The following is a 15,469-nucleotide window of genomic DNA, read 5'->3' on the forward strand; positions in this document are numbered from 1 at the left end:
ATAGGAAATTCATGCACTAATTCGGGGAGACCTCGCCTTCCAAATCGCATTTAGCTGCGCGATTAGCTTGGCTGTGTCAGTCCGTCTGAACCCCTTCTCCTATCCACTCCTCCCTTTACCCCCCACATGGCCCAAGCCGGGAGAAAAGACTTGGTATCCCACACTAAAGATGAGCCCTGGAGTAAAAAACTTGCAACTTTTGAGAGCAAAATTGGGTAGCAATTTGCTAATTGCAGAACCACCGGAGCAATACTAACTATGGCGCTGAGACGTTCTAATAGCCGCTAATGCCGCCGTCTCCGCGGCGAGTAGAAATCTCACATCTTTGTGATGCTGGGGATAGGAGAACCAGAGGTGCCCCCCACAAACAATAACACCCACCCCGCCCCTAAATCGCGTATGTCTAGGGCATCTTGTTCTGAACCCAAATGGAAAAGCGACTTCAGCAGCCGTTTGAAAAGCGAATTTCCTTTGCCTTAGCACACTGAAGACAACAGTCGTTTTGGGGGAATTTGCAATAAAGCCTTGCTGAGCCCAGAATAGAAAATAGGTGGGCTTCGGGCAAAAGGATAAATTAAAAACATCATCAGCAACATTAACCTCTTAAGGAAAGTGAAAAGGACCCAGGCTCCCAGGGGCAGGCATGAAGAGAGTCCAGGTAGATGATTCCTCCGTCTCTAACCAGTTGAGGGAGGAAAAGAAAGAGGAAGAAAGAAAAAGGAAGGAATCTTCGCGTGGTCAGTCACCGGATTGTCCTCATTTAGAAAAATAATAGATACATTTTTCTTCTGGAAAAAAATGAGCGGAGTGTTTATGTCAACTACATATTCCCCTAGATACGAATTTGTGACCACAAAATTCCTTACACAAATTCGGATCTACAGGGTATATACAGAAGACAGACAGATCTTCTTGGCCCAGAAATTTTCCAGTTCTCCTACTTTCCGCGCGTTCTTCGTTTGGGGTGTGGTTTGAATGCTTTGATTTTATTTCGTTTTGTTCTAGTTTTGAGCTCTGGGAGCAGAAAAAGGCACTGCGGGTCCATTCTTGGGATTACAAGGTTTTCAAGTCTCCTCTTCTATTAGAGAGAAATAGAAGCAGCCGGTTCGCAAAGGGACGCGAAACTCGCGGCCGCTGTGCAACTCTCGGTGGCGCATGAATTATGAGATGTAAACATTAGCTAAGCACAAAAGGAGGAAGGGTCATTCTGAGGCTGCCGCGAAGTCAGATTCAGGCCTTTCTGGGTGCCCTCGCTCCCCTCCCCTCCCCCCAGGACTTTTTTTCTTTTTTTAAAGAAAAAACAAAACCCCAATCGGCTCCTCCGTGCCCCCTCCAAGCCTTTAGTTTGCGATCAAACGAATATCTAGATATTTTCCAAAGCGCCTCTCAGTGAAGACAGGAGGGAGAGGAGGCTGGGTGTGAAGGGGGTGTAATAAAAGTCCTTTTGGAAAAATTCAATGGTAAAAAGAGAGAGAAACAGCTGTAAAGAAAAATGCTGGGAGACCAAGCAGATGGGGCCCCGGATATTTAATGACGGGCAATTCCGTTTACAACCTGAGAAAAAGATCAAAGGCGTTTCATTTCCGAATGAAGGGTAATGAGGAACCATAAAAGATGCAGCCAGATGATATGCTGGCCCCTCCCAGCCTCCCACACCTCCTGGGGGCCAGAAGAGGGAGACAATCCCCAGGAGGTGTGGGGAGGAACCCCATTTCTCCACCTCCCTAGCCTCAGGCGGGTCCTCTCGGTCTAAAGACACAAACTTGCCCAGACACCTGCTTGGGTTACTGGTGGTGGAGCCAAAATGGGGATCTGGGGTTTCTGAACTGACTTCCTGGGGTTCCCAGGAACTGGTGAATTTACTAAACTGGGAAACTGGGGATTGGACTGGAGGGTACTGAGGCTTAGACTGTGAAATCTGCAACTGTGAGATAGTGTGCACAGAAGCCTCCTCCGCAGGCAGACTCCCTACCTAAATCTCTAGATCTGAGAAATACTTTCATCCCTAGTGAGCAAGTCAGAATAATGTCAATTTAATTCACAAATACAGCAACAAAACAAAAACAACCCTCTGACTACCACACTCCAGAGGTCTCTGCCCAACCCCAGTCCTGGGACCCTTGCAGGTGGGTGGGAGGAGAGCTCCCACTTGCCCACAACTAAGTCCAGAGACGCTCTGATTTTTTAAAATCCCAAATCTAGGCATTGCCAATGTTGGCCTCTGGGCCCGATTTCTAACACTAACACTCCCAGCCAGGTTGGACTCATACATATTTGGGGGAAGAAAAGCAAACTATTACACTGTAGCTGCTATCTTTACCAAGAGGGATCCAATAGGTAATCTCAGACCCCCATTTGGGGCACCCAGGAAGACTGGAGTCTGGCCCTAGGCCCACAGACAAAATGTGCTGCTAGGATCCCCACCAGCTCCCTAGTGTCAAGCAAAGACCTTTCCAAGTCTTCCCAAAGGCCACTCAGGGTCTCCAGGACCCACTCCAACCGGCCAGGCCCCTCCCCCACCCCATATCTCCTGTCCTTCTCAACTCGCCCGCTCTCGGAAACCCGTCCAACCCGTCCGCGTTTCGGAAATTTGCGAAGGCGGCTGGCCCGCCGCTGGGCCTCTCTGTTGCTCTACACTTCACAAGGGATACGGCCCAGGTACCCAGAGCACCCCAAGAGACAGGAATGGGGGGCAGAACCACTGTGGGGTCGGGCATGGTTGATCCTAGGGCCAGAGAGCAAAGATTTTCTCTTCTGCGCACTGGGAGCAGCCACCTGCCAATCCCACCAAAACGCCGCAGCCCCTCTTCCAGCCGCCAGAGGTGGAGGACAGGGTTTATCAGCCACTCCCAGGACGAGTTTCGCTGGAGCGGGAGGCTGCCTCTTCCGTTTACCCCCAGAATACTAACAGCAATGCGCATAATAATAAAATAAGAACAGGGGCTCGCGCGCGTTTGGAACCATCTCCCCTTCGCTCCCGGGGGTTCCGCGGCTGGCCGGCCGCCTTATCCTGGCAGCCACAGGTTGCTGGTATGACCTCTTGCTGCCCAGCCCCCCTCCCGCCGCCCTGGGCGTGCCCAACCCGCCAGGAATCATCCACCTTTTGTCGGCGGGGAGGAAGGGACGCAGCGAGGAAGGGAAACCAAAGGGTGCAGCAGCCGCGGTTCCCGAGCGCATCAGCAGCGGGGTGGAGGAGAGGAAAGCCGAAAGGGGAAGAGGGCAAGAGTACTCACCGGGCCGCTACCCGCACCCTCCCGGCCGCCGACCCGCCCGCGGACCCGCTGGGCAACAGCTGAGCTCGCTCTTGTCCACTATTGTGTGTCCGGAAAACCGAACCGCGGCTGCGGGCAGAGGAGCCACGGGCCCCCTCGCAGGCCGGAACAAGACTTTTTTTTTTTTTTTTGATGTGTTTTTGTTTTTGAAGCGCAAGTTTTTCGTATTAATCTCATACTTTGGCAGTCTTTGTTAAACAGCAAGGCGCGTCACGAGGCTCTCGAACATTTTAATAATTTTTAGACGCCGTGACCTGCGGTTCACCCCTCTCCGGGCCTCCCCCACGAGCAGGCAGTTACTATAACACGCTCGCGCAGTTCGCTCGGTCATATTGAATTTTGCGTAGGTCATTACTTGGGAGAAAAATGACAGAGCAGGAATTTGATTCAGCTCATCCTCTCTAGCTCGACTTTTAGCCAGAACCTTCTCTTTTCCTCACCTAACCCCTCCCCACGCCCCGCAAAAGTCCCATTTGGATAGGATTCAGCCAGCCCACCCCTGTTTTGATTTTTCATCATTCCTATATTTTTGTCAGCTCTGTTTCAGGGAGAGGGTAGGATTCAATGCGGGATCCTTTTGAAGCCTGAGAAGGAGGCTGGCACAAGAAAAACTGAAAATTCAGCGTTGGGCATCTTTGCCCCAGAGAGTAGGCCTGAGCCAGAGGCCCCTTCCCTAAACCTTCTCCCTAAATGCCTGCACCAGTAGGGCCTGTGTCCTGACCACATTGCACACTCCATCTGCTTTATTTGCTCCCCTAAGTACCAGAGTACACCCATTTCTGCAAAAACTTTGGAGGCTCCAGGGCCCAGAAATGACCTCTTCACCTCTTGAGCCAAGATTCTGGTCCATAGTCCAGCAAGGTTGAGCAAAATACAGAGAACCCTGAAAGAGGGTCTGGATGGCACTTGTCAAAGCTGGATACTTGGCTTTCAGAGGCTTTAATTGTCCTTCTAAAACAAAACAGTATCTCCCTCCCACCCCCCAAAAAAGTTCTCATCTATACAGTAACTCCTTTGCCTACTTCCATCACTACTACAGGAGGTTGAGGAGCAAATCCAGGAGGCATTTAAAATAGTGAGATTTCCATGGGCTGGTCTCTGCAGGATTAGAATCTGGTGGGCTGTCTACAATACATTTCTCCCTTTCTCCAGCTTCCAAGGGACCAGCAGAGATGACTTCCCTTCCACCCAATTGAAGTCTGGAGACTGAGACCAGGCTTAGGCCTAGGGGGAGAGTTGGTAGAGTGGTATCCCCCTAATACAGAGAGGTATGGAAAGAGCCCCCAAGGCACCCAGCTTGGTCTGGGATAGCAGAGGCCACCTCTTCCCTATCCTGAGGCCCCTCTAGCCCAGGACTTTGGGCTGCTCCGGTCTACTCCACATATCCCTAAATTTGCTAACATATTGTCCTGAAAGGGAGGAAAAGGAGACCTAGTTCAGGCTTTGCCCTTTACCTCCTCAAGACTCCAGGAATTCCTCTCTGGTCTGACACCCCAGAGAAACTCACCTGAGGACTGAGTAGAAATAGGGATCTGTACCCAGTTGGTTTAGTAAAAAACTGGGGTCAAATTGATTTGAAATTTGGTATTAAACTTTTGTCTCTTCTTGCCATATTTCAAAAGACATTTTTACAGAAACTCTCAGGTCATCTCCACCCTGGCAGGACAAACACCCACATTGCACCTCCTATATTAAATGCTTAGAAGAGAATATGATGACATCTCATAATGCAACAGTCATTTAAAGACCCAAAATAGGCATATACCCTGGTGTTTTAATTACAGAGTCTCTCTAGACATTTCACTTATGAGCTAAGCTTAATGCATGGATTCAAGGTTCATTTCAGGTCGCCTGTTTCTACTCCAGTTAAAAAGATCTCCATGAGGCCATTTGGTATTTTTCCTTTGCCTTTCCCCTCCCTTGTTCAAATAGGAAGAGAGGGAGTCAGGATGAACACACAAATGGAGGTTTTGGAAAAGAGTGATAGAATTAACAAGCTAACCTTTCAATATCCAAGTTCTAATACCCGAGCAATTTAGAGAGAGGAATGGGAGTCTGGAAAGCCTCCAGTGCTGGCCTGTGGTCATGGACCCCAGCGGCCTAGACCTAGCCTTGGGGTTAGGGGTTCTTGAAAACAGGCCTATCTCTGTGGGGGGATCAGGGAGGGGGAAGAGCCAGCAGTTTGACCCCTTTAGGGCAAGCAGGGTGGGGCTGATGTTCGTGAGAATCAAACCTTTCTTTACCTTGGAAGCTTTCTTTGGCCTCCACAAACGTCCTGCAAAGACTTGTGGGTAATTGAATTTTAAAAATGTGTGCGGCTGGGTAGGTTTTAATTAAATTTAATATGGTGATTCAAAGGTTGTCTTTGGGAGAGAAAATGGGCGGAGGATTCACCATGCCCTGAGCCTCTCTTTTGTGCAGCTCCCCACCACCACCACCACCACCACCGGCGCAGCTCGTCTTTTGAAGGAGGATTTCTTCCTTCCTCACTTTTTCCTCCCCCAGATAGCTGCCTCCTCCTTGCCCAATTCTGCTCCCCCACTTTCCCCAGCTCCTAAGTCTTCCTTACCTTGAGCATCCCTTGCTCTGTCCTTCTCTCTTCACACACACGGCCCCCTCCCCCTCTCCCACCGTCCCACCCCGCCCCCGCCGCTAGACGCCTCCGCGGCCGCTCACGCAAGCTGTAAACTTTTGACCCTCCAACTTTGCGACCCCTCCAGCAATAACACTGGCCTCACGGCCCAGAGTCTCATTCTGCTACACCGGCTGCAGAAACCCAAGCACAAAACGTCTTCCTTACCCCTCCCCCTTTGCCAATGTTCTCCACCCCCACCCCCGGGGCCCTGGACTTGGGGAAGAGGAGTCTTTGACTATTAAATCTCCTTGGAAAAAACGCTGCCGACCCCGCTTTCCGCATTTTCACCAATCTTTTCCGTTGGAATACTTGGAAGCGCTTTTGACCACCCACTCTTCCTCATGCTTGTTCCCCAGAGTGAGGCCAAAGTTGCTGGGAGGGGGGATCTGTGGGATGACCTAAAGAAGGGTATTTCCGGGGTGAAGAGTGGGAAGAGCTTGGAGCAGGGGCTCCTAGGGAGCAGAGGGAGCCACTGTGCCCATAGGGCTGGAGGGAGAGCTCAGTGTCCCAACAATGCAGGGCCCCGGGCCACCTTGCGCGGCCGATCGCTGGAGCCTCGGAGGCCCTAGCCTGGCTGTGAACTTGGTCTAAGGCGGACTCTACTGGCAGTTTGGGGATGTTACAGGCTCTGCCGCTCGATCAGCGCAGCGGCGGTGAGGATGACCCGCGCGCGCGCTTTCGGTTTCCCTTCCGCCCAAATATCGCCTCCTAGGACCCCACCTCTCACCATTCGGAAGGGTTTCATTTTTTCTTCCCTAGGGGCCCTTGGGAGTTGGAAAGCAGAAAAGAGAGCGAGTTAGAGAGATGCACAGAGAGAGAATAGAACAAGCCAGCAGAAGCCCCGATATAGGGATTATCCTTCATCGTGCCTTCAAATCTCCGAAGAGAAGACGCCCCCCAAGCTGACACTTTCCTTCTACTTCTCCCCTAAATGCTGACTCCCCACCTTTCCATCTGGCCTGGGTCATCTCTTGGTTAGGCAAGCCGATCTGGGGCTGGCGAGGTACCTTTCCTCCCTAGACTGATTCATTCCTACCCCACCGGTCTGCAAGGTCAGGGATCGCTGCAACCAAAGCCAGCTGCGGTCCTGAGAGGCAGCACCCCAGGCAGCAGCTGCGTGGGCTTAGCCTGAATCCACTCCCAGGCTGCCGGCCCCCAGAGCAACGCCACAGTGTGGCCCGGCAGCCTGGGAGCTGTGTCCAGGCAGGAGAAGCTAGAGGATGCTGCGGAAAGTGCATTTTTCTCTCCAAGGGGAAATTTAGGGAGAGAAGAGACAGGACAAGAGATTCCTAAACCGTAGAGAAAGGGAAAAAGAATGGAAGAAGGGAGAAAGAGAGAAATTAAAACTTGGGCAGGAGGTGATTTTCAGCATCCGACAGGTTGCCGAATTGCCTGAAGTTCAATCCTCTCCAGGCCCCCAAACTTCCCTCTTCCTCTTAGAGCCTACAATCCCGGTCTCAGTGAATTCGCCAAGAAAGAAGGAAAGATCCGCTAAACCTGTCGGCACGCCCCCGCCCCCGGCTTGGAGCGGCGGAGGTGGCCGGGGCAGTGTGGCCAGCAGCGGCCTGTAATGTATGCAGCCACGGCTCGGAGTCCCACGTAGGCCCGCACTGCGGCCCCCGTCTGCTGACCTCTGTGTGATCCCAGACTCTATGAATTATTGATGAGATATAAGCGTTGATTTCCCCTTTCAGGATGCAAACTCCATTATATTGTTAAAATGGCGATTTAATCGTTGAGAATAGCTTTGGTGGGTTTTTTCCCCCAACTCATTTGCGCCTCCTTCCTTTTCATTTAACTCTCTTAATTAAATCCTTTAACAGATTTTAATCACTTTTTGGAGGGAGGGGTAGGAGAAAGGGGAAGACCATAACATCATCACTACCACCAGCAACAAACGGGACACTAAAACAAAACAAAAGAAACCCGAAAACCATCAAAAGTTTCTACCTTTGGAAAGTTGAAAGGACGGTGAGGAGGGGGCGTTAACCCCTCTAGAAAGGTCGAAATGATAACAGCCACCAGAAACACAGCATTGGAGGGCTGAGAAACCAACTAGAGGCAAGGAGGAGTGGGGGGGCGGGCTTGCAGGAACCAGCCTGGAAGGTGTTTAATTCCACCCCCTAGGAGACGTATGTGGAGTCCAAATGTGGAGGCTAAGTCACTCTTACCCTTGCTGTGAACTCCAGAAACTTCAAGCTTGGGGAGGGCGACAGGATTCTGGTGGGGAAACCGCTCTCCTATCTGTGCCTCAGGGGCACTTAGGGAGAAAAGTCCATTCTCCTTAAGGGGCCCCAATTTCTACCCTCTCCTCCCCCTTCTCAAATAGCTTGGTTTCCAGGCCTGTCTGGGTTAATTAATATCGATGTGTAACAGTGCTGCAGCAATCGATAAATCCTGCTGTGGGCAGAACCCAGCCTCAAAATCTGATTACTCTGAGAAACTCCAAGAAATGGGGAGGATTACCAGTAGCCCCTCCCCTAAAAGAGGGGATTGGGTTCTTGCTAGCCTTATCCACCAAGGTTGGCCAGGTTGGTCCCCAAGCTGGGAACCCATGCAGGGGAGAGCAGTCCTGGGAAAGGACTGAGTTTGGGGATTGTGTTGAGCAGTCTGTCGTCTTCTTTGCTCTGAATCTTTGGCATCCTCCCCAGTATCCAGATCCCAGTGATAAAGGAACTAGGAGGGAAAGGCGCTTCCTCATGGATCTCCACATTCTGCCCCACCAACTGTCAGTGAATAGCTTCTCACAGTCAGGGAAGGGTTAAATGTCCCCGCCACAGTTATGGAGAGGAAGCCGATGAAATATGGGCACTTGGAACTCTAGGCCGGCTGGCTTTCCTGTTTACACTTCTTTATACTTCCTCCCACCCCTTGGCCTCAGAGAAACAAAACAAAACAAATAATCAATTAAAAGAAAAAAAATCAAAATCAAATTGTCCACTGAGTGGTGGCCAGGCTGCCCTCAGAGGAAAAAGGGAAACTGCAGCCTTAATCCTCAGCTGCCACCTCCTGGGGCCTGTCCCAAGTTGAGGATTTGGCCAGAGGGTGTTGGCTTAGAGTTCAGAAGGTTGAGGCCTGGACCAGCAGCGAGAGAAAGCAGAAAGCGGGTGGGAGAGTAGGGAAGCTTTCCAGGAGAGAGATGACTTGGGGAAGGTGAAGGTGGCGGGAGGGGAGGGCACAGGTCTGGGGCAGAGGACAGAGTTCTTTACAACAGAAATCCCTTCACACCTCTCATCCCTTCCCCCAGCTTGTCCTGGTTGGGTTCCAGGAGGAAAGTTGCTAAGAGAGCCAAAGCGAAGCGGGGAAGAGGAAAGTCCAGCCAGGGTGCCTTCTCTAAGATCTGCTTAGAGTGAGAGAGGAAACCCTCCAAGGGTTTGGTCCCTGAGGTGGAAGTGGGCATCCCTGCCCAGGGCTGCTCTTTCCCATTCCGGAAAATCTGTCCAGTTATGCCCAACAGATGTTCCCTGGCCATTGGCCCCCTGTACTCTCTATCAGTGGGCAGAACTGACATGAGAGGGGAGCAAAAAAAAAAAAAAAAAAAAAAGATCTTCAGGGGCAGGCCTGATCGTTTTGGGATCCTGGGAAGACTTCCAGAGAGGGAAGCACATTAGAGTGAGGCCAGGGCCACAGTAGGAATGGGGTTTCCCAGGAGGCCCCAGGTCAGATCTCCTCCTGCTTCGCTCTTCCTCCATACCTCTCTCAACCCCTTTGCCTTGTAGATAGTGGAAGCTTGTGCAAGCTATGCCTCCAAAATTTATTAGTATTTTAAATGGTGCTGGGGATCCTTTTGGAGCTGACCAGAGTCTCCTTTCCAAGGGACACAAATGCCCCATCATTCTTGGGATGATGTGTCTTCAAACTAGGGTGACTCTGCTCTCAAAGCCTGTTAAGGGTCTCCTGTAAGTTAGGCTTGGGCAGAGACAGAAGAGCTCAGGGAATAAAGTGGCTTCAGGAGAAGGAGAAGAGGGGGAGAGTTCCAATGTCCCTTAATGGGAACCGGGGAACCTTATGACCCCCTCCTTGTCCCAAAGATCAGAAGCCCCTCAAGGTGCCATATATCCAATCCCAGGGACTATCCATAGGGAGTTGGTAAGCTGACTCTAGAGATGGTGGGCTGGGGAAGGCAGTAGTGACAGGGTGGTTGGCCCCATGGGTCTTAAAATAGGGAGGGGATGTTTAATTTGGCGGGGAAGAGGTCTCTGGCTTTTAGAAGAAGGGTGAATTTTCCTTAGAAAATAACAGACCCTCTAGGGTCAAATCCTGAAGTCCCTCTGGTTTGTGGTGGCACAAAACAAAGGGGCCTTTGAAGGTGTGCCCAGGAGAGAAGAGGAAAGAAGAGGAGAGAATAAAGAGCACCTGTGCAATTTTCTCTCCTAGCTCCTGAGTCTCTTTTTTCCCTCCCGACAGTTGGGGTCTGTGTTCTTGAGCAGGTTTGATTTATGAAGGGCTTGCCAGAGATCTATTCAAACACCTAACTCCTCTAGGCAAGGGAAGAAGCACTCCCCTTCCCCTACCCCTAGCCAGGAATTAGATTTTAGAACAGAGGGGATTGCCCCCTCTGTGTATTCCCTACTCTGATCTCCTTAGAGAGCCTACTTAGAGCCAAGCAGATGGGTTAGCTTGGGACCAAAAGGCTGAAGGTGGGTGCAAAAGCCCGATGCCCCCCATCCTGGACAGCCCTGATGAAGCCATGGAGAACTGGAAGGACCCTTTTTTATAAGGTTCAAAGATCTGAAAGCCAGTGAGTACCCCAGGGCAAGGCAGCTCACATCAGCCACTTCCCCTGGTGCTTTTTCTCAGCTCAGATGTATAAAAGTGCCCAGCGGCGCACCCCCACACACCCCTGACAAATGAATGTCATAGAGTTTCATCCCACCCTCTCCCCAGGGTGGAAGGATATCTGTCTGAAGATATTCAGCAGTGAAGTAGCCCCCCCACGGTGATCCCTTCTTTCAGCAATACACACCCCTCATTCTTGCCCCCTAAATTTTCAAGGGCACTAAAGGAACACGGAGCTCACACAACCCCTTTTCCCCACAGAGTCAGACACTCCTGCAAATAAAAACCAGGCACCCGACCGCTGAGGCCTTATCGAAATAAATGCCCCCACTTCGGGCACCCAGTTTTTCAGAACTGGATGCCAAAAATAGGCTAAATTTCCCCTACAGCACCTCACAGCCTTGCTGGAAGCAAAATTTCCTTCCTCCAGTCCCAAGCCCCGGAATTGCAAGGGGAGAAAGCGAAAGCTGGAAGCGACTTACTGCGGGAGTGCTGGCCTGGCCGCCGCCTTCTGGGCCGGTCGGGCTGCTCTAGGCTGCGAGAGCGCTCACCTACCTCTGCCCCCTTCCCCACCACGGCGAGCAGTTAAAGTGTCACTTAACATTCTGGAGAATGTGAAATATACCGCGCGGTGTCAACTCCCCAAAACCATAAAACTAACTTTATGGACCTCACGTGACTTTCTCGAGCCAGTGAGGGGTATCTGTCTGACTTCTCGGCGATTTTTACGATCTAACTTCGAGATAAAACCCCTATCCATTTGACATCTAAATGTCATAGCGACTTTTGGGATAGTTTGCTATCGACAAAGGGGCACAAAGTCAAGGGGTGAAGGGGAAGGAGGGCCCAGTAGAGCCTCCACGACCCTCGGCTGCCTCCTCACCAGCTCCCCCTCCCCCCATATCCAGTAAGAAGTTGGGCCAAGCTGGAAGGGATTGACCGGGTAAGTGTCCAGACTTGACTCTTGTGCTCAGGGTGGAGGCTAGCTTGGATGGAGGTGGACTGGGCCCTGGCCCTGGGCCAGTCTGGCTGGAGGGGGAACCAGGGGTCTTTCAGGAGGGGCTCCAACTCCTAATCAAGAAGGAAGGTCAGTTGGGCCCCTAGAGAGAAGGAGCCCTAGAGAAGTGTAGAGAAAGCTGAAGGTGAGAGAAAACCTTTGAAATTGAGCTGATTTTTTTTTTTCTTTTTGCCTTAGTGGCAGAACTGAATTGGGATTTGTAGCAGGGAAAAGGGAGCTGGGAAGGGCACTACCATTGCCAAAAGGCCAGGAGCCTCCTGCTCAGGACTTAGGCCCAAATTACTTTCCCTAAAGAGTTTTCCAGAGGCTTTACTGGCCAGCTGATGGAAGGCCAGAATGGAGTCCGGCCCAGCCTTTCCCATGCCCCAGCCCCACATGGGGTTTCTGGGCCTCTCAGTCGCCCAGGCATGAAGGCCTGTTCCCTGGCCCAAGCACCATTGACCAAGCCAGGGACTTAAGTAGCTGAGAGTGGCTGCTGGGAAGCATCCTACATTCCTTTCCCTATACCGCAGATCTATAGAGAATGGTCTAGAATGGTCTAGGGTGTGCCTGGTGATTAGAGAGGAGACCCCCCACATCCAGAAAAGACAAGTGGAAGGGCGGTGGAGTGGGGGAAACATTTATTTGACTTCAAGGAAAGCTACAAACAAATACCAAAAGCGAATCACTGAGACAGGCCCGGCAAAGACAGATTTCACACGTAGCACGGCATCCACTCGCTCACTACAAATGGTCTTGGAAGCGAAATGGGTAGGGAGGAAAAGATGGGTCTGACCCAGACTATTCCCATATTTACAAGCTTTGGGCCCTCTAGCCAGACCCATGGATTCACAGAGAAATACACAAGACGTTTTACACTGAAGATTATTTTTGTTTCCTTATACTCCCAGACCAGGCCTTGTGGGGCCTACCCAGGCAGCAGGAACTTAAATCTCACTGCTTTCCTTCCCTTTTCTCAGCATCACTCCTTTGGTCCTTTCTAGCCCCTTCCCACCCCAGGACCAAGTCCCTGGGAGACCTGGGCCTGGGAAGTGGGGAAAGAGGAGGAGGAGGGGGGTGAATAGAGACACAGTCATGGATTCCATCTCCCAGGCCAGCTCAGCTGGGCCCCGTGCTGCGGCGCTACCCCACCTCAACTGCCGCCCCTTAGAGAAGTTTCCAGCTGAAACTCAAAATACAGTGATCATCCTTTTATAAATAAGTTAGAACACAGATGGGAAGGGGAAAGTTCACATTACACATGCGAATTTCTTTTTTTTTCCCCCTGGGGGAAGGACTGCAACCACAGACACGAACATTCAGAAACACTGGCGGATTTGGGGCCATGGGAAAGGAGTGGGGAGCATGGAGGGAAAATAATAATTATTATTATTATTAACAATAATAACAAGATAACCAGTCCAGGAGAGAGGGAGCCACAGGAAGACCTAAGACCAAACGAAAAATCGTAACACAAGGCCGGGGCGAGGCAGGCTGTGGGAACCAGTCCCCAGCGGGCGACCGCAGGGTGGGGAGGATTAGAGGGGCTGGGGCTGGGGTGGCGTGGGCTCTTGGGCCGCCCGGGGCTCCTCTGGGCAGGCTCAGGGCTGGAAGGCGCTGCCGGCTGTAGCCAGGCTCATACTTTTCAGTTTGTTGTCCTTCTTCCACTTCATGCGCCGGTTCTGGAACCAGATCTTGATCTGGCGCTCGGACAGGCAGAGTGCGTGGGCGATTTCGATGCGCCGCCGCCGAGTCAGGTAGCGGTTGAAGTGAAACTCTTTCTCCAGCTCCAGGGTCTGGTAGCGGGTATACGCGGTCCGAGCCCTTTTCCCGTCTGGCCCGGTCATATCTGGAGCAGATAGAGTAGAGCCACAAGGCAACGTTATTCCGGTTAAGGGAGGGGGCACTGGGTAGGAGGGGGCGGGGGAGCAGGACCCAGGCATCCCCAGCACCCAGCTCACCGCAGCTCCAATCCTCCCTACACCAGATGCCTACATCCAGGCTGGATTTCTGCACCCCCTTCTCCTGCAACCCCCACTTCTGCCAGCAGCGAATGAGCCCGGCTTTGTCTCTTGCTCCCTGCCAGAGCCTCACCCTTGGCTGGACTCAGGCGGTCGCTCTCCCCGGGAGGGAGGAGAGAGCTTGCACTTTTGCCCTGGAAAGCTCATTTTACTGCTCTCCCCTTCTTTGCTAGAGGGGATCTCAAAATTTCAGGGGTAAGAAGGACCTTTTTCTCACATTACATAAAACCCATCCTTCATTCTAAAGCTGGTGCAGCTAAGCGAATAAAACCTAAGAGAAGCTGGAAACAAATTATTAAAAATACCCCCTCCCAGTTAGAGACCCTGTTTGGCTCTGTCCACAAAGCCCTGAGGACCCTCTTAGAGACTTCTCCCCCTTGGAAAAATAAATCTATATTTAAGGAAAAGCAAAGCTCTCCTCGCGCCCCTCCACCCCCAAATGCAGAGAAGGAAAGCTGGGAAGACAAAAAAGAGAGACAGAAAGAATTACCATGGCTGATGTGAAGCTTCCTCATCCAGGGGAATATCTGCGGAGTCTGCCCCTCGGGCGCGGCTGTGGAGGTGGCCATGGGCTCTGGCTGCGCCCGAGCTAGGCTCGGGCTGCTTAGCTGGCTCCCCGCTTCCTCAGGCTCCGAGGACGCGCTGGCCTCGTCTATTTCGGTGAAATTGGCGCTGGAGCTGGCTGGGGTCGCCTGGTCGGAGGGGGACGAAGCAGAGGGCTTGGCGCCGTGGCTGTCGCCGTTGGTGCAAGGCAGGGACTCGGGCGAAGACAGGGAGCAGCTCGACGCCGCTTGCCTGAAGCGGGGCTCCTGGGCGGGCGTGGGGAAGGCGCGCGAGCTCTCGCCCACCGCCCCAAAGTGGCTGGAGGAGGCCGAGGAGCGGTTGACGCTGAGGTCCATCCCATTGTAATTGTAGCCGTAAGAGCCGGTGTGCATGGCAGCGGGATCCCTGTAAGAGCCGCTCAGAGAGCTGCCACTGCCATAATTTAGCAACTGATAGTCCGGGCCATTTGGATAACGCCCCGAGAAGGAGTTTACAAAGTACGAGCTCATTTGGGTGATTTTGGAGGGCTTGATTTGTGGATCGTGGTCGTTATAACCCTGTGCTTCACGATTTATGATGTATTAATGAATTATAGCGATGCACTGTACTTCGTTTTGCTATGTATGCGGCCAAATATGGGGGGGGTTGGAAGGGGGATGGGGGGGCGTTAGGGAATCACGTGCTTTTGTTGACCAGTCGTAAATTCTCGCTGATGACCTCAAGAGGTAATTCATGCTCTATGGTTACAAATAATGACGATCCGAGAATCGTTAGGGCCGATTCAATGCGAGCCTCCGAGAGAGGGGGAAAAGGGAGAAGGGGGAGAAACAGGGAGAAGGTTGGCGTTGGCCTCTGAGCAGAGCGCGCCACCTCCCGGCGATCGGCGGGAGCGCGGTCCGAAGACCGCCATGGCGGCGGCGGCAGTCTCCCCGCTGACTCGCCGCAACCGCCGGGAGAGAAAGAAATCCTGGCTGTGGCTCACTCCTAGGGTTGAGCCCTTTAGAGAGGGGATTGAGCTCTTTACCCACTTTCTTGGGGTGGGCTTAGTCTCTCTATTTGTGTCCTTGTCCCTATCATTATCATTATTATTTTAGCTCTGGATGAGCTGATTAAAGATTGAGTTGCTTTTCCCTTACTCGGGCTTTGCCAAGTCTCCCGGTTGGGACGGAAATGGGGGGAAGGGTAGGAAGTTGTGTGTGAAAAACAATTATTGCTATGGGTC

The 15,469-nt window shown here is 52.1% G+C and overlaps 2 protein-coding genes across 4 annotated transcripts in view; both read right to left on the reverse strand.

The window, feature by feature from the left end:
* Window positions 1–11,309, reverse strand: part of HOXB3 (homeobox B3) — a 40,481-nt gene extending 29,172 nt beyond the window's left edge. Inside the window, exon 1 of one of the 3 annotated variants that reach the window (XM_012660057.1) lies at window positions 11,169–11,281. The gene's annotated coding sequence lies outside the window, so the exon portion shown is untranslated. Of the gene's footprint in view, window positions 1–3,233; window positions 3,398–11,168 lie in introns of those variants that run through there. The other 2 variants (XM_012660041.1, XM_012660049.1) reach the window with 2 other exon arrangements.
* A 1,000-nt stretch (window positions 11,310–12,309) lies between these two features.
* On the reverse strand, window positions 12,310–15,034 carry HOXB5 (homeobox B5). Its single transcript, XM_012660020.1, has 2 exons — window positions 14,195–15,034; window positions 12,310–13,532 (listed from the first exon to the last, which is right to left on the reverse strand). The coding sequence occupies exons 1-2, from the start codon at window positions 14,754–14,756 to the stop codon at window positions 13,285–13,287; spliced, it is 810 nt and encodes a 269-aa protein (XP_012515474.1). The 5' UTR covers window positions 14,757–15,034; the 3' UTR covers window positions 12,310–13,284.
* Between the last annotated feature and the right edge of the window lie 435 nt (window positions 15,035–15,469).

Source organism: Propithecus coquereli, unplaced genomic scaffold (assembly GCF_000956105.1).
Source record: "Propithecus coquereli isolate 6110/MARCELLA unplaced genomic scaffold, Pcoq_1.0 Scaffold119, whole genome shotgun sequence".
NCBI lineage: Eukaryota > Metazoa > Chordata > Mammalia > Primates > Indriidae > Propithecus > Propithecus coquereli.